Source organism: Biomphalaria glabrata, chromosome 1, assembly GCF_947242115.1.
Source record: "Biomphalaria glabrata chromosome 1, xgBioGlab47.1, whole genome shotgun sequence".
Classification (NCBI taxonomy): domain Eukaryota; kingdom Metazoa; phylum Mollusca; class Gastropoda; family Planorbidae; genus Biomphalaria; species Biomphalaria glabrata.
The window spans coordinates 69,265,082-69,292,385 of record NC_074711.1 but is presented as its reverse complement, the minus strand read 5'-3'; the positions used below and the strand labels follow the sequence as shown (position 1 = coordinate 69,292,385).

The 27,304-nt window shown below is 35.2% G+C and overlaps 1 protein-coding gene across 3 annotated transcripts in view; it reads left to right on the top strand.

Annotated features, from left to right (window-relative positions):
* The first annotated feature begins 13,479 nt into the window (after positions 1–13,479).
* The window catches only part of LOC106067550 (uncharacterized), a 22,296-nt gene continuing 8,471 nt past the window's right edge, over positions 13,480–27,304 (top strand). Inside the window, exons 1-16 of one of the 3 annotated variants that reach the window (XM_013226741.2) lie at positions 13,480–13,593; positions 15,426–15,584; positions 16,031–16,116; positions 17,051–17,167; positions 17,273–17,506; positions 17,782–17,902; positions 18,503–18,613; positions 19,181–20,377; positions 20,774–20,956; positions 21,986–22,256; positions 22,802–22,916; positions 23,985–24,419; positions 24,842–25,019; positions 25,212–25,398; positions 25,495–25,655; positions 25,922–26,190. In XM_013226741.2, the coding sequence (XP_013082195.2) occupies positions 15,476–15,584; positions 16,031–16,116; positions 17,051–17,167; positions 17,273–17,506; positions 17,782–17,902; positions 18,503–18,613; positions 19,181–20,377; positions 20,774–20,956; positions 21,986–22,256; positions 22,802–22,916; positions 23,985–24,419; positions 24,842–25,019; positions 25,212–25,398; positions 25,495–25,655; positions 25,922–26,190 (3,774 nt within the window). In that variant the 5' untranslated portion in view covers positions 13,480–13,593; positions 15,426–15,475. Of the gene's footprint in view, positions 13,594–13,618; positions 13,902–15,425; positions 15,585–16,030; positions 16,117–17,050; positions 17,168–17,272; positions 17,507–17,781; positions 17,903–18,502; positions 18,614–19,180; positions 20,378–20,773; positions 20,957–21,985; positions 22,257–22,801; positions 22,917–23,984; positions 24,420–24,841; positions 25,020–25,211; positions 25,399–25,494; positions 25,656–25,921; positions 26,191–27,304 lie in introns of those variants that run through there. The other 2 variants (XM_056011025.1, XM_056011035.1) reach the window with 2 other exon arrangements.

Below are 27,304 nucleotides of genomic sequence, written 5' to 3'. Positions count from 1 at the left end.
GACATGTTCCTGGGCGACGCTTTCTGTGGGTGTGTGTGTGTGTCCAGACACTTGAAGAAACGTCTATTGACTTTTCATTTATTCTTCTATCTGGGCTCGGCCTCCAGGCTTATAAGAGGATGATTGGGATTTACGCGTTTCGTAGCTGGTGGAGGCTATTATATGGCCAGTAGCCAGGGTCCAGTAAACAGGAGAAAGAGGAGGAGGTGTATATAAAAAAAAAAGGCCAACAGGAAGGTCGTTCACTTTAGGACTAATGTTTGGTAAGCAATAAAAACTACGAGGAGGGAAAATGTGAGCAGTGCGAGCATAGAAAATTGTTTTATTAAACGAACTCCAGTACAGTGCAATCCAAATTTTTAATTATAACATAGCGTCCCTAACAGCACGTCTCTAGTAATTCATTTTATTGTTGTATTATTATTTTAAGCAAATGTAGGCAATATATATATATATATATATATATATATATATATATATATATATATATATAAAATTACAGGGACCAGGAGTAGCTTATTTTATTGTAGGCCTTTCATTGTAAAATTTCCATAAGAGCATTTTTCGAACAGTTGAGGTAATCATTTTAAGCCGTGGCGTAGCATCCATGGCGCGAAGGGGTTCAATGAACCCGGGCCCACAACCATTAGGGGCCCACAGCCTGTGTCGTGGCAGTAATGGTGCAAAGGGGTTGACTGCAGTTGGTCCCATGATTCTTGACCAGTTGGGGCTAACGTGATAACTTAGGAATGACACTAAAGGAGAAAAAAAGAACTACAGTTTTGTAAATATGACAAGCTCACTCAAAATGCCCTAAACCTTACACGAAACTTTATATTCGTTATAAAACATTAACTCGTGTTTTAAGCTAGAGTTAATGCACCAACGGCTAGGATTACTTTGATGTAAGGAACTGCTTTCCATCAGGTTTAGTGTAATGGTGGCTAGCCCTAAGTGTACGTTTGAGGAAACTATTGTTGCCAGTTCGTCCCTTTCTTTTTGTTCGCATATGCTCATAAACCATTGATAGTATTAGTAATTAGTATTAATTGGTGGGGGAGAGAGAGAGCGTTTGATTAAGAAAATATTAATGTGTTGTACAGAAAAATAAGGAAAGGTGGAAGGTAACAATACAATGGGGTCTATATGGATAGCTCTGATTGTCCCGAATTTATATTTCGCCACATCTGCTAATTATTCAATTTTTTAAAAGCTTAGTCTGTTTCTATTGGTTTTTTTTTTTTGTATTTAAAATATGTAAATTACTATTTATTACTGCACTGCTATAAATTATAGATCTAAACATTTGATTCTTCGCCATATATGTTCCTCTGCTCTGGTGATAAAAAGATCTTGTGGCTTTATGCTCAGGGAGTACAGTTATAAACTTTAATTTACCATTCCATCGTATTTCTGGGCATTTATCATTAGTGTATTTGTTAATAGGTTGTCGCTCTTCAATCGCGTATTACTTCCTTTGTTCTTTCATTTCCTTTTCCTGTTTGTTTATAAATTTGAGGATAGACTATATATATAGTCTATGCATGGGCGTAGCCAGGGGAGGGGGGGGGAACGGAATTAAGTGACTGATTTTTGCTTTCATTTTGTTTATTTTAGGTGAGATTTTAATACTAAATCATCACTTACCACAGCACAGCCGAGGGGGTTTTGAGTTAAAAACCCTCTACCAGGGGGTTTTGAGTTTAAAACCCCCTACCAGAGGTTTTTGCAGTTAAATCCCCATCTTCTATAGAACAAAACAAAAAAATGCAAACAACAATCCCCAAATTCCAACAGCACAGTTAAGGAAGATTTTGATTTTAAAACTCCCTCCAAAATTTACAATAAACCCCCTCTTCAATATAAAAAAAGCAAATTACACACTCAAAATTCTATGAGCGTAGCCAAAGGGGTTTTGAGTTTAATTCCCCCCCCCCTTTCCAGTTGGGGTTTGAAGCTGAAAACTACCTCTTCAATATTTTTAAAAAAAGCAAATTACGCACTCAAAATGCTATGAGCGTAGCCAAAGGGGGTTTTGAGTTTAAATCCCCCTCCTCCAGATGGCTTTTTCTTTAAAGTTTAAAACCCCTCCAGATGGTTTTGAGTTTAAAAATCCCCTACAGAGCGTTAAGAGTTGAAAATCACTCTCTTCAATATTATTTTAAAGCAAACTACAGTTACCAAATTCTATGATCGTAGCTAAATGGGGTTTTGAATTAAAACCCCTCAACAGATGATATTGACGAAAAAACTTTCCTTTTCGATATAAAATCTAAAACGAAATACAGGCATGTAATTCCAAGAGCGTAGTCAAGAAAGGTTACAAATTTCTACCAGTGGCTTGGGCTCCATTAATAAAGTGTGAATAGTCATCTGCCGAAATTGAAAAACACTAAATGTGGCTCAACAAAGATGGCTAAGACAGATTTTAGGAGTCAGTCATAGAGATCGGGTCTAAATCAAATAAATCATATGCCGAACTGGGATTCGAACCCTTAGTAAGGTTGTGACAGAGCGTCGCATGAGGTTTTGCGGGACAAGTTCTCCGACAAAATGAATTACGCAAAATAAGAGTTGCGGAAACAGCTTGCCGGAAAATGTGCCGATCTGCGCGAGAGGGTCTAAGTAAGTAAGAATAGCACATTACGTTTTTGAAATAAAACTTTTTAATAGCAGAAATGGTGCTTCCCCAGACCCCCTTGCTAACAAGGGCTGGGAGTCTACAAGTTTTCCACTAATTCCAGGAAGAATCTATTCTAGGGCACAATAAACGTCTTCCGAAAGGGTCAGAATGTAATAAAGATTAATTATGTACACACACATACACATGTATATATAATTTTTTTCCGCGGCGGGAGGGGAGGGGCGGGGGGAATCCCCCCAAGCCCCCCCCCCCCCCGAAAAAAAATCCTGGCTACGCCCATGAGTCTATGATTTGAGGAATGTCTTTTCAGACAATCCTTATAGAGAAGAAAGATATGGAGGATGAAATTGTCTAAAAGTTGTCTGGCGGTAAAGCCATGAAATTCTCTATGGGTAGTCTCTTGGAGGCTCTCAAGATATCTGCCGCTGATGTACCGGTTTAAGAACCCATATACGTGGTTCTTGGTGCCGATATCGGTCAGATTAGGAAATAGAATTGTCGCTAAGTCTTTTGGGAATGAGACCTTCAGGCTCGAGGTCGTCCAATGGAAGAGGAAAAACGAAAATGACGTGACACCGGGTTCCCCCCTCTAGAGCCAAAAGGAGAATCGTGGAAATTTTTTTTTTAATGTTTGCAGAGGAAGGATCCAAGGTGAAGGTTGCACAAATTGGCTATTCCGACAAGTGGGCTTCTTCTATCACTGTGAAAATGGCTTTGTCTGTTCAGCACTGCATACATTTGCGCTACGAATGAGACCTCAAGACTCACAAGGTTCTAGTAACTATTCCATGGAGAAAGCAACACTGTGGATAAAAAAACAAGAATACAAAAGTGGGGGGAAGATGATTCTACAACATCTGGAGAGGCTGAAGTGGTGGAGGTAGATGCCCAGGGTAATGTAAACTTCAAGCTAAAAAAGAGATTCCGCTCTGGAGAACATGTGAGATCTGCGTCTGGGTCTCCTATTAAATTAAAAAAAGAAAGAGATGATCATCTCCGAGGATTCTTAGGATATATTTGCGAGCCCAAGGGCTATTAGAGGCAAGGAGGCTGTGAGTCCAAGGACTATTAGAGGCGAGGAGGCTGTGAGTCCAAGGGCTATAAGAGGCGAGGAGGCTGTGAGTCCAAGGGCTATAAGAAGCGAGGAGGCTGTGAGTCCAAGGGCTATTAGAGGCGAGGAGGCTGTGAGTTCAAGCACATAGAATTTGAATGTTAGCACTAGGGAGATCCCTGAAACTCAATTTCTTGTAATAAATGAACAGGACAGCCCTATGCCGTCCAAACAATTAAATTGCTAATAGAAATGTATCTATTCCAATAAAACTCAATCATGATAGACATCATAAGAGGCGAGTCTGTTAATATACGTGGTCTTAGAAATAAACAAAAATACATTGTCCATCTGCCCAGAAAATACAAGCCAGATTACATATTTTTTACAATAATAAAATATAGACACACAATACAAGGCACGCAAATACACATTAGATAGATGGGTGCTACAGTTTGGGAAACATGGCTAAAGGAGTAGCAATACATGTATTTCAAATTTCTGAAGGATGTAAAATGGTCCAGACTTTCAGCGATGATAGGGGTATATAGTTGTAGTCAAAGTTAAAACGCACATTTACTCTAGCGAACATATATACACCTGCACAGAGCTCGGAAAAATCAGATTTTTTTTTTTTTTGCTAGCTTATGTGACACACTATTTGCGATTTCGCTGTTTTTTATCATAAACAACTACATTTTATCATTAAGTTTTCCATTTTCACAGCACGCATGTCATTTCTCAATTTGTATCCATTTGTTCAGCAAAGCGTTCATTTTTTCGAAATTCCGACTGATCAAGAATGTCTATGACACAGAGCAGGTTGGCTTCACTTTGTGTTCTTTCCATTGAGTGAGAAATAACCAAGTTTAGACATAGATGCCCCACTGGTTACTGACTTGGCTACTTTGAAGGCCAGAAAAATGTTCGATCTAGTTACTGTTAAATGATGGAAGTAAAATTAGATTATAGTTTGCATCAATATTTAAAAGTTGTACACCTAGAAGTGTTTTAAGAATGTAAATGTCAAGAATGTAGAACTCTAAAAACATTTCTTTATTCATTTGAAACATCTTTAAGTCGTTTGATTCTGTTAAGAAATTGTACAAACATTGACTTTTAAGGCTTTATTACTTGTCTAAGTCCTAACTGAATCAAACGTAATTACATTGTTACTCATTACTTATAAAAAGGGTACACTACTTGCATTGGACTGTCTTTTGGTAAATGTACCGATACATTCAAATAACTCAATTGTTTTATCTCACTTTACATTGGTCTTATTGGGGGAGGGGGGCCCACTAACATATTCTTGAACCCGGGCCCACGGGTACCTTGCTACGCCACTGATTTTAAGTCAGCAATATCTCAATTTAAACCACCTAGATTTAGAGTTACAATCATTATTATAAGTCCATAATCATTTGATGGAGTACTCTAACGAAATAATGAAAAGATCTACTATTTTCCCAATGTCAATTTATAAAAGGTAGACTCTGGTTAGTCTGGTAAATCTATTGATAAGTTCGTCCAGAGTTTCAATAGCTAAATATATGAATGGTTATTATAGCAACCAGCTCTGCCAATATTATTTCAAGTCTAAAAAATAAATCTTTTTATTGTAAGCTACTCTTCAAAATTTGTTCAAGACAGCTTTAGCCTTCACAAAAAAATCTCAGTCACTTTTCACCAAGTGACAGCCGTTCAAGTTATTTAGGTTAGCCAAATTGTACGTAACCGGAAACCTACTTCTACAGACAACGGTTGAATGCACGACAAATAGGGCTGTCTCACCGTCCCCAGCGATACAGACATGACGAACTGCAGGGGGGACCTTATTGTCTCCATTGATAGTGGCCCCTGAATAATATCCGGTGGTGGAACTATACTAATATGTTATATGACGCGTTGATAATGCACAAAATACAAGTTCCTAAGATGTGCTCTAGGGAGAGATGAATGCGTTCGTTGAAGGCTATAATGAACTTGCGTTGAAAACAATTTACTAGAATAGATACAGCGATGCTTTCATGCTAGACTATACGTTTCATTACTAAACTTAACACAAAAAAAAGCATAAACAAGATTAGCCAAACCTATGAACCTTGATCAGAACTAGACTAGCTGGCAATCTGCATCTGAACTATATTAACTGACAGACTGTAGCAGCCAAATTTAAGCTTTTATTTTTTTCAATTTTTTAAATTTAGTTTCTTATTTTAAAGCCAGGTTGTTGTTTTTTCCAGTCAACACATGCTTATAGATACACAATTTTATAGAATAAAACATAAATAAATACAATCACTTGCAGATAAATAAATACAGATACAGATACACTCACTCATAGATGTCATTCATATTTAAATAAATAGGGGCCTACAGATACAATCATTCACAGAATAATAAATGCATATACTGTCACTCTTGGATAAATAAATGCAGTTACAATCACTGGAAGGTGGACCAAAAAAATGAACGCAATAAATTATTAGAAGAGTCAGTTTTGTGAAATAATATTCGATACCGTACCACGACGCACTTTTTAACTTCCATTCAATGACTAACAGAATCTTTACAAATCTACAATATTGACTTTTCTGTTTAAACTATTAACTGTAAAACTGAGTATGCGTTAAATATTCTCATTCTCTATTATATGCGTGAATATATCAGTCAGTTCTATCCGAAGAAGTAAAAATACTTTCGGTCTAATGTCGTTAAAGTTTTTATTTCTTCCAAACTTATTTCTTCCAAACTTATTTCTTCCAAACTTATTTCTCCAAACTTATTTCTCCAAATTCAGTCTTTCAAAGTAGTTTTCTCACTTCCTGGTTCTACACTATAGTCCGTGTACACCTTCAACTGGGACTCAGTTTAACCTTGCTCGTCATGTCTTCCGAGATTTGTTACATTAAAAAAAAAAACTTCTACAAAATCAATGTTACTTCACTGCATCGACCCCAGCAACAAAGAGAGAACAAAGAATTCCGAATGTCAATACAATGTGTTCAAATAAAGCCAAATGAATGACTTTCGCAATTTTTTTTTTTATTATTTTTAATTTTTGTTACAAATGGAGAGAAAAAAATCATTACAATCGTTGGTAATTTTTTAAAGCATTCGACAACATTTGTGAATAAATATTTCTCATTTCTAGGTCTTGATGTACATGATAAAAACAAATATCAAAAAGAGGGCTTAGGGCTCTCCATTAGAATTTAAGCGCCCTGGGGAATTTCTCTAGAGAAATGGTTTGAATATTGTAAATGTTTTATCGGAGGAAAAAATACAAAATATTTGTTTACAAATCCTCTTCTATTTATATTCAACTAATCACCCTGCCTTAAAATGTAGCATCAAAATTGTTGTTTAGAATTTCTTTTAGATTTCTTTATTTTTTAGGAAAAATACTTGGCCGTTTTTGTTTTTTTTTGTTTGTTTGTTTTATTTTTATTTAAAAAAAAAATTTATGCCATTAAGTTCGATGCGAGTACAACTTTTTTTTTTTTTTTTTTGACATTGGAAATGTGTCCACTGACTTTTCCTGCTGTTCCAATGGTGCACATTCATAGGATTGTTCCTATGTTGCTTATTTTTTTAATTGTTCAACCCTGCAAAGCTCATTGACTTTATTGTTTCTAAGCGGCACATTCAAAGCACTATTTCTGTATTTCGAATTCATTGAATTGCTCTTGTGATGCACTTTTACTTGAATGCTCGTATGGTAATCATTCTCAGTGAATTGTTCGTGAGATGCATATCAGCAGTTTTGAATGTGGTGTTATTTAGCCCTATGTATTCATGGACTTCTCTCGAGAAACAGATTCACACTTAAATGATCATGTGGTGCATATTCTTGGAATAACATCTGTGATTAAGTTTCAGTGGAGATCTCGTGTTATGTAGCCATATATTTACTACATTTCTCTGGTAATTAATGTTTTCAATGGTCCCCGGTGAGTATATTTGTAAAAAAGAGAACAATGGCAGAATCGTGTCAATAAAATTTGCTGCATTGATTCAAGAACAAGAGTCTACTGGGAAAGAAGCTAAATGAAATTAGGTGCTCACATATAATGACAGGCCAACATTTGGGTCTGCTTATAGAGTACCACAAGTCACAATTAAGGAAACATTATAAGGGAGAATATTAGCTTTAAAGGTTGATTTTTTTTTATTTTCAGTAGTTACCGGCCCTGAAAATAGACTTGTTCCTGTAAAATGTTTTGTAACAATGTTTGACATGTTTCGGATGTTCCTTCCTAGTCCAAACCTCCCGCAGGTCGACGGGGGATGGGAGCGGGCAGGGTTTGAACCCGGGACCATCGATAATCCGAACGACAGTCCAGTGCTCAAACCGCACGACCAGGCAGCCATCCCTGATTTTCCTATTCAACATAGTAAGGGCCTACGTCATGGAAGACATCCCTATCGTTTGCTGATGCTGCCTAGATATGTGGACTTATCCATCTCTTCAAGCTTTTACTCGCCAAGTCTGAATTTACTTAAAAGTAAATGCATACGAATTAAATCACAACTGGCAATGATTATCTTACACATTTCACCAAACATGGATTAAAAAAAAAAAAGCATAAAGAAGGAGTAGAACATTATACAGATAGCAAAGAAAAATTGCTACATAGAAATTATCTGCCAAGCATTGGCGTCAAATGACTGACTGCAAAGGGAAACAAATCGTCTCTCGAGGCGTACAATGCCACAGACTCACTGGTTTACTCACTAGCTTGTCATTACAGATTTAAAAACTTTGTTGAACCTTTGAAGAAAATTTAAAATTTTATTTACTACTGGAAATATAGCCAAGATGGCCAACGAAGAAAAACAAGAGCATTTTCACGAAACTTCTGGAATGTAACCTGTATAAGCGCCTTCAACTTCCCATGTCTCTGAACACGTAGGCCTAAATGGCCGTCCGTTTGCTCAAGAAAGAGTCATATATCTATTACAGGCAGTTACATTCGCTTACACGAGTCGGCATTAATAAACTACCTCAAGAATTTAAGACTATAAATGAGCGATGGGACAGGATGAATATAATTGGGGTCAGAGTTAAGCAAATGACAATAGCTATTGTATTGATGGTCTCTTTAGACGTGAAACCAACAAGTTTTTGTCTTGTGATAAATTTTCTAATTTTTCTAAAAAAATAATTTTAAAGGGACAATATATTGACAGGGATATACAGGCCTATTCTTTAATAAGCTTAATTGGCTCAAGCCTACATGTTAATATGCTTACCTAGGCTGCCATGTATAAGGCGCATGGGCGTAGCCAGGATTTTTTTTCGGGGAGGGCCCCCCCGCGGAAAAAAATTATATATATATATATATATATATATATATATATATATATATACATATATATATGTATGTATGTATGTATGTATGTATGTATGTATGTATGTATGTATGTATGTATGTATGTATGTATGTATGTATGTATGTATGTATGTGTGTATGTGTGTGTGTGTGTGTGTGTGTGTGTGTGTGTGTGTGTGTGTGTGTGTGTGTGTGTGTGTGTGTGTGTGTGTGTGTGTGTGTGTGTGTGTGTGTGTGTGTGTACATAATTAATCTTTATTACATTCTGACCCTTTCGGAAGACGTTTATTGTTTATTGTAGACACCCCGCCCTTGCTAGCAAGGGGGTCTGGGGAAGTTCGCAGCGCTCCCTAATCGCGAGCACTATTTCTGGTATTGAAAGCCAACAAAATGCATGTTCTGAGGTATCTACAGTGCATTACCTTGCTATTAAAAAATTTTATTTCAAAAACCTAATGTGCTATTTTTACTGACTTAGACCCTCGCGAGCCGTTCGGCGCATTTTCCGGCAAGCTGTTTCCGCAACTCTTATTTTGAGTAATTCATTTTGTGTGAGAACATGTCCCGCAAAACCTCATGCGACGCTCTGTCACAACCTTACTAAGGATTCGACTGCCAGTTCGGCATATGATTTCTTTGATTTAGACCCGATCTCTATGACTGACTCCTAAAATCTGTCTTAGCCATCTTTGTTGAGATACATTTAATGATTTTCAATTTCTTGACTACGCTCTTGGAATTACATGCCTGTATTTCGCTTTAGATTTTATATCGAAAAGGAAAGTTTTTTCGTCAAATCATCTGTTTAGGGGTTTTAAACTAAGAAATCTCTGGAGTTATTTTTCTTTTGTTTTTAATTCAAAACCCCATTTAGCTACGATGATAGAATTTGGTGACTGTAGTTTGCTTTAAAATAATATCGAAGAGAGAGGTTTTCAACTCTAAACGCTCTGTAGGGGAATTTTAAACTCAAAACCATCTGGAGGGGTTTCAAACTTTAAAGAAAAAGCCATCTGGAGGAGGGGGATTTAAACTCAAAACCCCTTTGGCTACTCTAATAGAATTTTGAGTGTGTAATTTGCTTTTTTTATATTGAAGATGGGGTTTATCGTAAATTTTGGAGGGGGTTTTAAAATCAAAATCTTCCTCAACTGTGCTGTTGGAATTTGGGGATTGTTGTTTGCATTTTTTTTTTGTTTTGTTTTATAGAAGAGGGGGATTTAACTGCAAAAACCTCTGGTAGGGGGTTTAAAATTCAAAACCCCCTATAGGGGGTTTTAAATTCAAAGCCCCTTGGTAGAGGGATTTGTATCTCAAAACCCCCTGATATGGGTTTTTTAAATCACAAACCCCCCTGGTAGGGGGGTTTAAACTCAAAACCCCTGGTAGGGGGTTTTTAACTTAAAACTGCCTCGGCTGTGCTGTGGTAAGTGATGATTTAGTATTAAAATATCACCTAAAATAAACAAAATGAAAGCAAAAATCAGTCACTTAATTCCGTTCGGGGAGGGGTTTGAACCCCAAGAACCCCCCCCCCTGGCTACGCCCATGAATAAGGCGAGTGACTAAAGTTTCAGAATGTAGAAATTTGTACAAATATTTAAATGGACAGGGACACTTCGACGGTTTCTATAAGAAATTGAGGACATAAGTAGTAAGCACTTCATTTTTAGCTAGGACTACATTTTTTTACGGGTTAAGGAAACTGTAAATGTAAAAAAAAAATTTTAAAAAAATTAAAAAGCTTGGCTAACAATGTGACAGGTGGGGGGATGTGACGTGTGTTTGGCGCGTTTAATGTCTAGGGGATGATTATTTTTAAAGCTATCACACCTCCACTTATCAGCATATGAATCGGGAGCAGACACGCAACGAGACAAGGCAATGAAAGATAGATACAAAAGTTAAAATAAAGGATATTTATTTACATAAATATACATATAATAATAAAAAGGGGGAGGGTTTGCATCTATCTCTAGTATATTCTATGTTTAATCATCACTCTTGCACCTAATAAGAGAGTATGTCACTTTGTCCTCTGACTTAGCTGGTGTTCCTGTTGATGTCGCAGCTGGCTGTGTCCTGGCTTGAGGTTCTGCAGCTGGAGGTGGCGCTCTAGCGGATAGAGGGACGCCGGCGATATAGTTCTTGTGGAGTCTCAATCCCCAAAATCTAATATCTGTAGTGGGCACAGTAGGGCGGGTGGCCGGCTACCGTGGGCACAAGGTTACTGCGGGCAGAGCGGATCTGCCGTGGGCAGCGTAGTTGACAGGATATGTCCAGTGAGTTGCAGAGGGTTGGCGTAGCTATGACGTCTCACACAGACCTGAGCCCATAGGGACGTCGCACCTAATAGCTTGACAGGTGGGCTGTCGAATAGGCGGGCAATGCCGATAGCGCCAAGTAGTAGAGTTGAGTAGTGTCGTGTAGACACTGAACAGCAACAGCAAATAAATAGGTGATTAATCCAATAGATAAATAGGCAGACACCTGAAGGAGGCTGCGGATAAATAAAGACAAGTTAGGACATGTCTCTCATACATCTTATCGATGCCCTCGACTGAGGTGCATTCGTCAGATTGGTAAAATTGCTTTAGAGCACAATGGGGAGATGATGACAAATGGGATTTGGGGAATAGATGGCAGATAGTAGCAATATAGAAATGTACATAGAAGGGAAAGTAATAATATAAAAATGTACATAAAAGGGGAAATAATAATCTCAAATAAACAACACAGGTGGATAGAGAAAGAAGGGGGGGGTGGGCGGTGGTCAGCGACCCAGACGATTGTTTACATATGACCGTGGGTCGAGAACAATGGAGCGCGCTTGAATGGTGTGTCCGTTCAAGCGGCGCAACTCTCATTAGGGTAAAATGAGTAAAGGGGAGATAATTCAATACAGGGGAGATAACTCATATCTCCTTTCTAAGCGCAGTATTAGTGCGATAGTAAAATCATCAAGGCGATCAACCGAGATAAAGGAAATAAAATAAGGTGTACAAATATATACATGGTTGCATCAATGATCAATTGAGCAACGTAGCATTAATAGATTAATGCAATACTAAAATATATACATAGCACATGTTTATGTTTTCTACTTACGCCAGTGAGAAATACACAATGCACTAATTAAATATAAATGAACTAGGCAAAATACACACGATAAAATCCAGTGGAAATAGCACAAAAGTAATTAAGATGGAACTTGTGATTAAGTTCGGCTTACCACCAGGTATTCCTCTAGGAGGGAGAATAAGTGATATAGTCCAGACTCGATAGCTCAGCTCGAATGAGAAAGAGAGGGTGATTTGAGTTGGTTTACTATATATATATGTCTGAAAAGTGTGGGCGGACACCGGAAATGTCCTAGGCTAAGAATTAGCTTACACGTGGGTGAAGTCCGACAAGCGACGCACCTTGGTGTATCACGCGGTATGTTGACCAGGGTAATCCCTTAGATCAAAGAGAGACGTGAGAGAAGGGGGGGGAGAAGGATTAGCTTGCATTCAAACCAAGGTGGGGTCAACCGCGACCGTCCTTCAGACATCCGGCGGGCAAGACAAAAGAGATTGTGTGTCTACCTTTACCCGATCAAGGACAGATAAATGAAAGGACGCGCCTTAGCTATCTCCAAGGTGGTCAACTAAGTCTAGCCTGGAGCGGAAAAGGTGGCGCGGGTGAAGAAATTGGGGTTAGGACGGGGAAATAATTGAAATAAAATAAATAAATAAGGAAAAATAATAATTAATGCTGTGATAAATTTGAGTGACTCTGACAGCGAGTTTTTGACTTGTCACAAACAATTTAACCTCCTCTTAGTAAATCAATGGCTATGAAATCACGATATTAAATAACATTTTTCAGGCAAGGCGACTTTTCCCAGATGTTTATCATTGGCGCCAACTTGGAGTAGGCCTACGTAGGCCTATAAGAAACGCCTTGAACAATTTCTTCGGATTATAGGCCTATTTGATAGATCTAGACTTTATCCAAAAAGATGTCTTTTATGATTCTTATTGAATATGTGGTCTCTCCTTCTTTGTTCACTCTTGCGTTGATCATCGAAAACTTGGGCTTAGCCGGGGGAGAGGGGGTCAAATCCCCCGAAATGAAATACCCCGCCCACACACACACACACACATAGGGGAGTGGAATTTTGTGACTGATTTTTTTGCTTTGTTTGTTTATTTTAGGTGAGATTTTTAATTGCCCCAGAGCAGGTTTTGAGTTTTGAGTTTAAAATCCTCCTCCAGGGGGGTTTTGAAGTCAAACTAACTCCAGGAAGAACTTATTGGCAGTGACTTATTCCAGAGTACAATAAACCTCTTCCAAAAGGACGAAGGGGTGGAATAGAATAAAGATTAATCACGTACACACACACATATACATGACCGAAAATATATTTTCAACGTTAGCATTATACCAGTGCATGCTAAAGCAAAATAAATAAGCATCTATTCTATATATAGATATAATTATAAAGTGTTATCAATAACTATGCGATCTTCTTCAATAAAATAACTTCCGGGCATAAGTAAACAAACTGTCGTTAGGTAATAGAATTTAGATCTAAAAACTAAATGTAGATCTAGATCTAGTATCTAGATCTAGATCTAGTCTATATTTTGCTGGTTTGACAAGAACTTAGAAAGTCAAAATGAAGGCGTCCATCGCATAAGGTGCTATAAAAGTATAATATAATAATATGCATGACTAAATGCATGACGCGTAGGACGTAATCATCTTCTTTTTTGAAGTAACGTAAGTGTAATGTATTAATAATAGATCTAGATCTAGTATTATACAAGAATTAATTATAAGATTAAGAAAGTCTTCGAGTCCGAAGATTTCAGTGAGTGAGGTATGCACTAGTGACTAATTGACTAAAATTGTGACTAAATAGTAAATGAAATGCAGTATTTCCCGTGGCTGCGCAGTCCCAGCTGTGACCTAGTTGACCTACAAAAGTATAATATAATAGATCTAAAATCTAATATTAACAAAGCTGTTTGTCCTGTTCTTAGTTGAAAGAGTGTAGAAGTAATGAAGATATTCATTATAAAATTCATAATATTATGATCATATTGCTCTTTCAGTCTTTGCCAGGGAGGAAGTTAATACTGTCCAGTTTGTTTGGCAACCCCCACCCTAATACCTAGGCTATAGATCTATATATATATGTGTGTGTGTGTGTATGCACATGATTAATCTTTATTACATTCAAACCCTTCATTCTTTTGGAAGACATTTATTGTACCCTACTGTGCTAGGCCCTGCTAGAAAAATCTCACCTAAAATAAACAAAATTAAAGCAAAAAATCACTCATAAAATTCCACGCCCCAACGAGGAGGGGGGGGGGATTTCATTTTGTGGGATTTGAAACCCCACCTACCGCTAAGCCCTACTCAATAAGAGACATCTTTTTGGATAAAGTCTAGATTCTAGATCTAGTGTCAAATAGGCCTACAATCCAAAGAAATTGTGCAAGGAGAGACTACATTTACTCAATTAAAGACATTTTTTTGGTAAAAGAATAGATTTAGATCTAGTGTCAATGCTTGCAAAGCTCAAAACAATTTGGAAATACTTAGACACCTCAATACTAAAAATAAGACTAATATTGTTCAATGTCACTTTCTAGTATGCTTGTGAATCATTATTATTATATTATTATTATAGCTTTTATATAGCGCTACTTTCATGCTTATAGCATGCTCAGAGCGCTTTTGGTACAATCTCATTTGTGGACCAGTGGGGGAAAGGGGGTATCTAGGAGTTGGTTTTCCATGCTGTCTTTAGGCACTCAGTAAACACAACTCTGCTCGAGTCGGGTGTCAAACCTCGAGCCCCCTTCTAGGTAGCCAAGCCAAGCCTAGTTCAAGTGCACTTGGCCTCTCGACTACGCTTCATGCCTTCTAACTGCAGCGCAAGAGAGGAAAATCCTAACCATGGAATTGAAATGCTACAGAAGGATACCACAAATAAATACCACATCACAATGGCGAAAAAGGGGCAAGCCTCATAATGACCTGCTGATCATTACTCAAAAACGTAAGCTAAAACTGTAGGGCCATGTTCCCAGATTCACATGGCTCATTTAGACCTTTCTTTAGAAAACAGTACCTGGGTAAAGAAAGAGATACATACAAAACAAGCAATCAAAAGACATCAAATAATGGATCTAATAGACCTATCAATGAAAGAGACTCTAATCCAGGCTAATAGGAGTGGAGGGAAGTCATCAGGTCATGTGTGGTGCCCCAATGGTCCAAAAGTCTAAAGGAAAGATGAAGTGGGTAGTCTAAATAAGGGACAGTGTACTGTATAATCTAGATTTATATTTCTATATTCACACTTTTTTAAAGAAATGTTCTATTTCAATAGGTCTGATAGTTGCATACATAGGCCTACAAGATTCTAACTGAAATTTGACCATGGAGAATAAAAGACTTATTTTTGACAAAATACTTTCTGGTAGTTTGGATAAACTGCCTAATACACCTGTTTTGTCAATAAGAGTGTTTTTTAGCTCAACTTTTACAGGTTGGTTTTCCAATAGATATTCTCATAAATGTATTTTATCTCTATAAATATTTTAGATTCAAGTCTCTTAACTTATGCTATACATAACTTCAATCCTTCCTGTGCCTCACATAGGAGTATGGTATGCTGCAGTTTACACACATTTTCTTTAAGCTTTAACTTCACAATATGGGAATAAAATACAACATTTTAGTCACGTTGTTACCCAAAAAATTAATTAATCGAGTCAAAATTCTCTTCTTTATAACCCTGATCTTTTATGATGACTTTGTTTTGTGTGTAATGAAAAAAAAACTGTATTAAGCCAATTTTGTTATAGTGCTATAAAATAATATAATTGTCTTACTTTGGATTACTTGTGAGTTGCTTAGTTTAATTCAACATGGGAAAAGAGGTGTCAAAGTTTATTTCCCATTCTTGTGAATGACTTTTTTTCTCCTATCTAGACATGACCGAAGAAAGGAATATTTTAATGAACAGATCAGTGCCTGAAATCAGAAAATATTGTAGTGAAAAAGGTTTTGACTTTGAGGTAACTATTTCTATATGGCCATTTAGATTTAAAATATTAACTCTATATAACATTATAATTTCTCCTTATTTTTTTCTTTAGTCTTTGATGATATTTATTGATCTCATCATCATTATCAATATTCTTAACTCACTGGTGGACAAGACATCAACAACTGAGCACCATTTTTCCCCATCACTGGCCAAAACCACTACCTGTTGGAATGTTATGCCACAATTTTTTTCTTACCATTATACTTTTGTCAATCTATTTGTCCAAATCTGTTAATAACTCCCATCATAACAATCTAATGTCATTGATCACTTCTGTTATTAACTAGTTGAATTAATATTCTTCTATTAAACTCCTCATTTAGAAAGTTTTTATTAAGGAAATTCTCAATAATATTTTTTTGCAAATGTTTATTTTCTTATTGTGGTTTTCTAGCATTATTAGTCATACATTACTCTCGAAAATTCATATTTGTTGGCGAAGCTCATCTTTCTGAATTTTCTTGTTCCTTAGCATACTAAAAGACTTGCTTGCCTTCCCCATTCTAGACCTTGGCTTTTATTTTTTTAATCTTTCATATCCACTCTTCTGTTATGGTTCACTTCATTGAAAATTTCTGTTATTTCTCCAATTCCCTTTGCCTATAAATGTTTCTTTCTATTTATTAAGATTGCTAATTGTTAAACTGAAGTCTTCAATCAATAAAAACTGGCATAATTGTATTAAAGAAGTTTTCTTTATATTCATCTTCTCTGATGTATTTTGAAGCTTATGACACTATTATAGAAAGGGCACTACTATAAAAATATTTTATTTTATTGTAGTGTTAAAAAATTGTTATGAGTTTCCTTTGCTGTAGAGTTTTGGTAGTATTATTATATAAAATTTCTCCTGGGCTAAATTTCTGCAAGCCTAGAAAGCTCAAATTGTATCTATCATTCAGGTAGTAGACATGCGCTGGGGTGTTAGAGAAGATGCTTATGCTGATCACAAGACTACAGATATTTGTTTAAGAGAAATAGAAAACTGTCAGCTGACGTCTGCTGGGCCAAATTTTGTGGTAAGATTTGATTTATATAAATATTTAAGATTTGCATAATTCATATCTGAATTGAAAACATTTTTTTCAACGTCATTTACTTTGTTATTGTTATTTTTTATAAAGGTTTTTGTTGGCGATAAATATGGCACAAGACCTTTACCTAATATGATACCTGTCACAGAATTTCGTCTCTTTCGGCGCTTGGCATCATGGATGGATTTGAAGTTTGAAACAATAGAAAAGTGGTATCTGCTGGATACTAATTCTGTACCACCTTCTTACCGCATTCAATCAATCACAACCTACTTACCTCACTTTAATGACATGGATCCAGCCCATGAAAATGACAGGCTAATTGTAATATCAGATTTCTTGATTTTATATTTTAATTCAGAGAAACATTAACCATATTTATACTTACATTTACTACAATTAGCGGAACACTATATTTAAACTATATTTATTTACTACGGGTTTTAGGCAACAATAGCTACTGTTATAATATCTCTTTATTGTTATCCCTTCAATTGGTTTACAGTTGGTGATGTCTTGTACACACTTTTAAGTCTCTTTTTTTTACTAGTTAAAAATTCAATTAACTGTAGAGCTTGTTCTTTGATTTCTTAAAATAGCATCAGAATGGCTGGGAGTCAGAAGAAAGAAATATGAAGCACATTTTAAGGAAACTGGCTCAAGTAGCATTTGAACAGAAAAAAATTGCTTCAAAAGATTGTAATAAATATTTTGTCTCAGGTGAGATATAGATGATAAAATAGCAAATAAAACTTGACATTTTCTTTGAAGTATTTAAGCTCAAATTATAATGTGTATATGTTGATCTTGTTACATCCTTAGGTTCATAAAGTTGTTCATTACTCATGTACTAATTTTTTTGAAATTACTTTTGCTGTGCAATCTTCTCACTATAGCATGTTCACTTTGATCCATATTTTTTGTGGACATATGGGGAAAGGGGAAATTGGAGAGAAGATTTCTGTTCTGCCTTTAGGCACTCAGTTAATTCAGTTTGAGTCAGGATTTGAACTTGGGCCCTCTTGATATGTAGTCAAAGGTTTAGGCCAGTCACTCAGATATATTCATTTTAGTTACCACTTAGATTCATTATTGTTTCAGGTTTGGGTTGTTATGTTTATATTGTTATGTGCTAAGGTTCATAATGTTATTTCTTATTCTTGTAATTATGTGTTTATGTTCATATTGTTATGTGTTTAGGCTCATAATGTTGTTTAATGTCCATGGAGTGATATGTTCTAGTTGACATTGTTGGGATACTCTAAGTGTGCATAAACAAAAATGTTTGAAAGTAATAAAATATTTGACTTCCATTGGCAGTGACAGAGAATGAAATAGAAAAAGGCATATTTTCTTTTTCAAAAATCAAAGACAGGGTAATTTATTTCCATCGAACTCTTTCAAATATAAATATACAGAGTCCGAATGCAAGTAAGTTATAATAATTAGGTTATCTTTATTCTTTAATATGAACAAAATTGACATGTTTTTGAAAATTTAAATTAATTTCTAGTATTAATTTCTTGTGAGTTCTATTATAGATAAACATCAGTGAGTTTTTTTTTAGAATTGTGTCTGCCATGATAGACAAAAATAGTGCTAAGGTAGATAAGTATGGATGCTAGAGAAGGGGACAAAAATAGTGCTAAGGTAGATAAGTAGAATGGATGCTAGAGAAGGGGACAAAATAAAAGAGAAATCTTGAACACTTCAAAAAAGGTCTCTCTATAACAACTCAAATCTGCAGACTTCATATTAAATAAGTGATACTTGTCTTAAAATATATAAATACAATAAAAGTTTATCATCCTCCCCCATGTGCCACATCATGTTATGAGACCCTTTCAAATTTAATATTTTCATAACATTAGTGTTTATAAGCATTCAGGATCTATTAAACAATGTAATAGCACAGATTCCAGTATAATTTTATGTCGTTTCAGTTTTCGAAAATATCTTGTATTTGTTTTATTTGTATGTTTCGTTTATTTCCTTTAGAAAGATTTATAGATCTAGCTGAAGATGGAAAACTAGATGAAGAAGCCAGAGAACTCAGAGAGATTCTTCACAACAAAACTCTCCCAGCAAAAGTTCCTGATAATCAAACTGCTAAGTTCATAGTTGACTGGACAGCTAAAGGTGTTGATCCTAAAGATGAGAGACACAGCAGATACTTGTCAACTCTCTGTGAGACTTTTGAGTCTATGATGAGGGAGCAGATTGATGTATGTGTTAAAACAGCGGCAGAACAAAAAATAGAGAATACGATTGTGGCTGAGGCACTGTTTCATCTTCAGTTTTGTTTGGTGAAATGTGAGTGTTTTTATGGACAGGAGGAAAGTATTACAAATGTTTACCAGCTCATGCATACCTCTTTTACTTCAAATGAAAGCAGTAATTCTAGCATAGAAAAATCTGAACCTGACCTGCTGGAGGAATTGCAAGACCATCAAGATGATATTAACAAAGAGATAGATCAGAGAGTTCAAGCATCTAAAGGGAAGGAATCTGATGAACAGAGGGGACCAACAGTAGGAATTGGAGATGTTGATTACAATGCAAGCTTTGATCCTGACAGAAATATTAAACAACACCTCTTATCATTCAAAATGACTAGTCAAGTCAAACAACCTGTTATATTGTATGGAGAATCTGGCTGTGGTAAAACTTCAATCATGGCACAGCTTGCACTCAAAGTCAAGACACAGCATGTTTCATCAGTTGTTATCATACGATTCCTTGGGACCACCTCACATTCATCAAACGTAAGGTCTTTGCTCATCAGTTTACTGAACAACATTTGGGCTGCTTACAAGGTCAACCAGCCAGCTGATCTAGACTTAAGCTCTGATATAATTTTTCTTGGGCATTATCTTCAGGCACTCATATGGCAGGTGGCTACCCCAGAACGCCCTCTCTACATATTTTTAGATTCCCTGGACCAGCTGTCACTGATAGAGCAAGCCCACAGACTGGCCTGGTTACCATCTTTACTTCCAGAGAATGCTTCTATAGTTGTGTCAACTCTACCCAATGAATATGGTTGCTTACAAAGTGCCAGACAACGTTTCTCAAAAACTGACCACTTTGTCCAAGTCAGTGATCTGAAAACTGAAGCTGCCAATAAAGTCATTGCAGAAGTCTGTAATCGCAAAAGTCGAACGCTTACTAGAATACAAAGAAACTTTTTAATTGGTGAGTGTTTTTGATAAGGTTGACAAATTTGATAGTGCACATCAAGAAAAATAAATTTAACTTGATTGTATATTAATATTACTTTTACTTACTTCCATCTAATAATATCTATAAAATAACTGGCTAATAGATATGTCACATCTGGATTATTACATAACAGTATTTAAATCTCAAGATAGAACTAGAATGTAATATCAAAATCTTTCATTTCTTTTTTTTTTCACAAGCTATAAGGCATTATGCATTGTTGTCATCATTAAGTGATATCATAATTCTTTTAGTTTTGAAAATGTATACTAATTTATCAATGTATATAAAAAGGCTGTGTTAACATTTTTTTTAATTTCATAAAAAAAATGTGAAACTTTTATTAACATCACCCTGCTGTTCCTTTAGAAAAATTTCAGAAATGCCCTAACCCTCTGTACCTGAGAATGATTATTGATCAAGCTTTGAAATGGAGATCTCATCTAGAAGTGAATGATGTTATTGTAGGTTCTGACACAAATTTTGCTGTGAGCCATGTGCTTATAGATTTAGAAAGAGAACATGGCCAGGTCATTGTCTCAAAGGCTTTAGGTAAACATTAGTTTTTAGCCTTAATCATTTGTTAAAAGACTTTAATGTTTGAATAGTTTATTTCAATTTTTTAAATTTGAAAAATAGTTACAATCCCAATCATTAGGCTTGCATCTCACTCTTTGCCCAATCATTAGGCTTGCATCTCACTCTTTGCCCAATCATTAGGCTTGCATTTCACACCTTTGCCCAATCATTAGGCTTGCATCTCACACTTTGCTCAATCATTAGGCTTGCATCTCACACTTTACCAATGTTCAGTTTTATGCTGTTTATTTGTTCATTAATTTCTTCTGCATCACACACAATATTCTGTAGTATTCTGCATGTTCATTTATTAATTTTCACATTGTACCTCAGTCAAAACAATCAACTTCATACTTTCTTAGGGGCTGCTCCAGTTAGCTATAAAATCATTAGACTCTGTTACTTCTGGGGGTTTTCACCCATTTAGTGATTGGATTTTTAAGAATAGGTTTTCCCATCATTTTGGACTGGTTAGTCTTGAACAGAAGGGGTCTGTCTCCCATTTGTACCTCAGTAAATAAGAACACTCACTTCGTAAGCTACATTAAATAAAAAAAAAATAGGTTCACAAAAAAAAACAAAAAAACTATTTATTTAAAAAAGAAATAAATGAAATGTTCAAGTACCCTACAATAAATTCAGACAAGATTTAGTAGACGATCTGTTTGTCTTGCCTTGGTGTGTCATTGATTTTGTACACGCTTAAAAGAAATATTCTAAGCTGAATTCTACGGATAGTAACTATCAGCATATGTACTGCTCCGAATGAGACACTCCATGATGAAGGTTAAACAATCAGTCAACATTTAATATTAGTTCAGTGAATGAAAGGTCATTTCTCAATAGTAAGCCTATAAAGTCTACAGGAATCTGAATCTCAATCAATGGTAGACATTATTACATTAGTGTATTGGCTTGAGGAGGTTTTATTTTATTAGATTAGCGATTACTTCTATTCATGTTTTCCTATGCTTCTCTACATATTTTGTTGACACTTTCCAGGTTACCTGACTTCTATGAGACAAGGAGCCAGTATGCTAGAGATGGAAGATATTCTCTCCCTGGATGATGAAGTCCTTCAAAATACCTACATATACCATCTTCCCCCTGCCTCTGATTTCATTCGCCTGCCTCCTTCACTTTGGGCTCGGATTATGATGGATGTGAAAGATTACATGACAGGGGAAGGAATCAGTGGACGACTTATTCTCACTTGGTATCATCGCCTGTTTAAACAAGTCGCCACTGAAAGATATCTGAATGAAGAAAATAGGTAATACCTTTTAAACTTTTGATTAATAACTGATTTTTAAGTCTCAGACATTTCTTCAGAAATTAACATTATTAGTCCAAACCTTCTGCAGGACAGGATGAAAAATGGGCAAGGTTCAAACTCTGAATCATCATCATTACTGTCCAAAAAGTATACTACACTACCAAGCAGTCATCCATCATTTTATAGTTATCTTGTACCTCAATAATAATTTCAAAACATGTCAAATTCTGATCATTACGGAAATATTGTCAGTAAAACAATGCTTTGGAAATTCATAATTAATAACTCTGAAAATATCTTTAAATATTTGATCAATACTAAGAATTTTTGGAAATCTCTTCTTTATGATTCTTTTAAATTATTTTAAAATATTTCAAGCCTATACTTACTTTCAATATAAATTTTAAAACTTTCTCTTTGTTTGACAAATCCTGAGCGATTAAAACAAGCCAATGTCTCAATCTTCCCATGATCTAATAATAGTGAGTAGGATCTTTAGATGAAAGGTTTTTGCAGGGATAACATGGGATTTCTTTTTTCAGGCTATCTATTCATAGAGTTATTGCTGAATATTTTCTTGGACACTGGCGTAACAAATGCAAGCCACTAAAATTGTTCAAGGGTAAAACTGGCTTGTACCCAAACAGCATGAGAGGGGTTAGTTTGCTTTGATATTGATCTCATTGTAGAATCTCAGAACAAGTAGAGGAAACCTATTGTAGCCTTAGAAATTTTTTTTTAGTAATCAACAACTAAAATAAAAAAAGTTTTGTTTGCACAGTTGTTAAAAAAGATTGTTCTGCACTTGCTACAATTAAAGCTTTTCCTGTTTACTAATTTGTTTTGTTCATTAGCTTCATGTCATGACTAACACACAATACTGCTTTCAAAATAGTCCACACAATCATTACTCTTGCTGTGTTCTGTTAATCAGGACATTTATTTTCAAGAGCAGTACCTAGTAATATACAAATAGGGAATTTCGAATGAAAATAATTATGAATAGAAGTGAATATGTAACTTTAAATTGTTTTTAATATGGTGAGGGAAAACATAATTATTATTGATTAGAACAGTCACCTTTTTTTTTTTTTTAACGATAAAAGTCTGTGAGATTTTATAAGCAGTTTTGCTTTGTACTCCATGTTTTATGTTACTTCACCATTATTCAATCCATGCTGTTGTCTTTTCTTTTCCTTCTTCACCAGCTCAGCAGCAACTCATTTTTGTCGGTATAGTGCCAACCCAGAAATCCTACACACACACACACACTTTATTTAAAATACTTTGTCATTTATTTGTGCTGTCTTCCCCTCTACCACCCCATTACCTAGGTACCACAAATAGTATATACCACTAATTATAAAACAATATTACCATGGAACCATGCAACTTTTGAAACATTCTCATTGTTAAGAACACAGTTTGATCATATGTATTAGATAGTCCTTGTAGGAATTCTAATAAATTTTGAATTCGCAATTTTAAATTATTCATAACAATAAAGGCATTAAATACGTTTAAAGGTAATATCAGTGTACAATTAGAATTGTCTATCTTATTGGTTCGTTTATGAGACATGTAAGTATTGTTTTCTATAGACTTTAAATAGAACTCTAAATAAAATATATATTTTGACTCGGTAATGCATGTTTCAGTTGACAAGATTGTAATTTTATTCAATCATGACAAGAAAAACTAATTTTGTTGTTTTTCTAAATGTAGGTTCCAGAACAGCCTCTTATCTTTCCAGATGGAAGTTTAAATAGGCGTAAACTTCAGGAACTTCCTTATCATCTGGCTTTGGCTGGAATGTGGAGGGAATACCACAAAGAAATCATTTGCAACATTGACTTTTTAGTTGCCAAGATCAAGGCCTTTGGTGTCTCTGAGCTCAAGGCTGACCTAATGTTTATGTCAAGTCGGAAAGTGTTTCTACAGGATTCCGAACATGTGACAAGCGTTCATAAAACAAAGTTGAATTTTGAGGAGTCTTTCATCAAAGAAACAGATTTATGGGTCATTGAAGATAAGAACATGGATGAGAAAATGAACAGAATTGATTTGATCAGTGCTTTGAATGATTTAGAGTTATTAACAGCTATTGTGAACATTGGTGTGGACTCTATTCGCCATAATCCAAACAATTTACCTGTACAAGTAAGTATCGCTGTCCAAAAATTTTTATTTTTAAATAATACTAATTCCTATTTTTAACGATTACATACATATCATTTGTAGGAGTAATTTTTGTGCAAGCAGTTACAATTTGATGCCTTACCACATAATTATGGTTTCAGTTTGCCACTTACAAAACTATTATTTCATGCTAGCAATGAGTAACTGAGCAGATTACAAGCATATATAATCAAACCAAGTAGTCAGTTCAGTTCTGTATCCATTTCTTACCATGAGAACAAATTATTTCAACACTCCAAGCAATAAGGGGGAACAATAAAGGGGAAGTTGCAAGTCTTCACTGCAGACCTTTACTTTTAGTAAAAATTTTAGCAAATTATTTTTTTTAGATTGGATAAATATATGTTTATAAAACCTTTCTAGTCAATTTTTCTTTTATCAAGATTATTTGTCAACTTGGGAAAGATAGGGCAACATCATATGGTATGCAAAAGTTAGTGGCAGATGCATTCAAGTGGATAGATGACAATAATATTCCAATGCTCTTACCAGTTGATGCTTGCATGACGTCACCTGGTGGGATGCTTCAAACATCTCTCAATGCTGATATTCACCTTCTAGGTGGGATGTTTTAAATGAATATGTTTTTGAAGCATTTATGATGCAATATTAATTAAATAATTAAAGTTACCATTAATGTAATCTTGTCTCATCTCAATGTTTTTTCTATATGTTCAAATAGGAATCTTAAAATAATAGACAAAAAAAAACAACTTATCTTACTTTTTGTTTGTTTATCCTCATTTGATGCAGGGGCTGAAAGAACTCATGATTTTCCTGTAGTTCACATCAAGGAAGACAACTACCTGTATCTCATTCAACAGACATCCAGGCAGAAAGATACTTTTGTTGTGCTAGATTTAAAGCAGGCTGGGGAAACAGTTTTAGAAGAAGCAGCACAAGGCTATGTGCATTCAATACGAGCCAACACCAGTGAAAAGTAAGAAATAATTAGTTGCTTATTTTGATTTTGAAAAATTTTCTTATGGTTTAGATTTAGCTTTTAACAAGGATCTCTCTCCCCTGTTTCACAAAGGTTTCTGATTGTTTGTTTCTACAAAGAGCTAGGCAAATACGATTACAAATTATTTAGTCGTCTGTATGAGAGGAGTTATCTTTCACCATACAAAACAGACAAAGAGGCCAGAAGTATTGATGTCACTGCCAGTGGTGACATAGTTGCATATACTCATGAAAGTAAAAATTCTTTATTATTGTTTTATTTCTTAGTTTATTTGTTATTTAGGCATTTATTTATTTAATTATGTATGTAGGACTTAAATAGCATTTTATTAAAGTATTCATTTTTTTAAATAAAATTGCATTCTTGTTAAGCTAATGGAATATTTTATTTGCTATTGTATATCTAAACTTGTGCAGAGTTTAAAAAAGAAAAAATACTATAGAAACTGTTTATTTTGTTAAATACTTTTTTTTTTCTTTATCATACTTGTTTACTCTAGATGCATGCTACGTTTGTTCACCCAACTCTGAAAAATTGATATTGATGACACTGTATCAACTAACACTTGACGAGACGATCCTTAATGTTTTATTTTCTCCTGATGCTCATTACCTGGTGACATTTGTTACAAGTGATGGCTTCATCGTCTGGCTACCACATGATGGAGGATCAGTTTTTAAAAATGAAGGTTCTAAAAAGCAAATTATTTTTTCAAGGGACTTATCAGGTCAAAAAGTTCACATAACTGACAAAAATAAATTACTGCAGGTATAGTCTATGGTGCTGCTGTAAATTAGTGCTCAAACTGAAACTAATTTTATTTTTAAGAGCTTTATGGTAGTTCTTTTTTTATTATTTGTTGCCACTTTGGAAGATTTGTAATATGAACTAGATCTGGTCTCTCTTATAACTTTCAAACATTCCTTCAGAAACCATCTTAGTCCAAAAATCCTGCAGGATAGTATGGAATGAAAGCAGACAAGGTTCAAACTCGGCACAATCACAATGTCAGTGCATACCACAGGAGAAGGCAACCATCACAATGTCACTGCATACCGCAGGAGAAGGCAACCATCACAATGTCAGTGCATACCACAGGAGAAGGCAACCATCACAATGTCACTGCATACCACAGGAGAAGGCAACCATCACATTGTCACTGCATACCACAGGAGAAGGCAACCATCACAATGTCACTGCATACCACAGAAGGCAACCATCACATTGTCACTGCATACCACAGGAGAAGGCAACCATCACAATGTCACTGCATACCACAGGAGAAGGCAACCATCATTTGGCCCAACTATACCTACAGAAAGTGTAGTTTTATTAAAATATCTTACGATCTATTACAGCCTTTATAGCATTTTTGATAATTTATAAGTTTCTTGAGGAAGAATGATATATTCACACAAAAAGAACATCTCAGATAAAACATAAAATTAAAATGCCAGAAATTTTTTGTCAACTTTTATTTTAATGGATGTGACAATTGAATATTTCCAAGGCAGAACTCCCAATGTATTTCTTTGAAAATACTTGCTTGAAACTTAGAATTTCTAATAAGTTTTGTTTTCATTTATATTTTAATACCAATCTGGTAAATACTTTATTTATTACCGGTATTTGATTAAGTATCAAATTTCTTCCCATAACTTCAAAAAGGAATTTGTAGCACTTAAAAACACCAAAATGAAGTTTGTAAAATGTGGCAATATTTTGTTCCATTTTATGAAAAGTTAACTTTGCACTTTGTGGTCTTAAAATGTAATAAAAATTATATTAAAAAAAACATGTTTCCATTTTGAATGCCCATTATATTTCCATTCAAACTTTCACAATTCTAATGCACAAAAACTTTGGAAGTAATCTCTTTGTT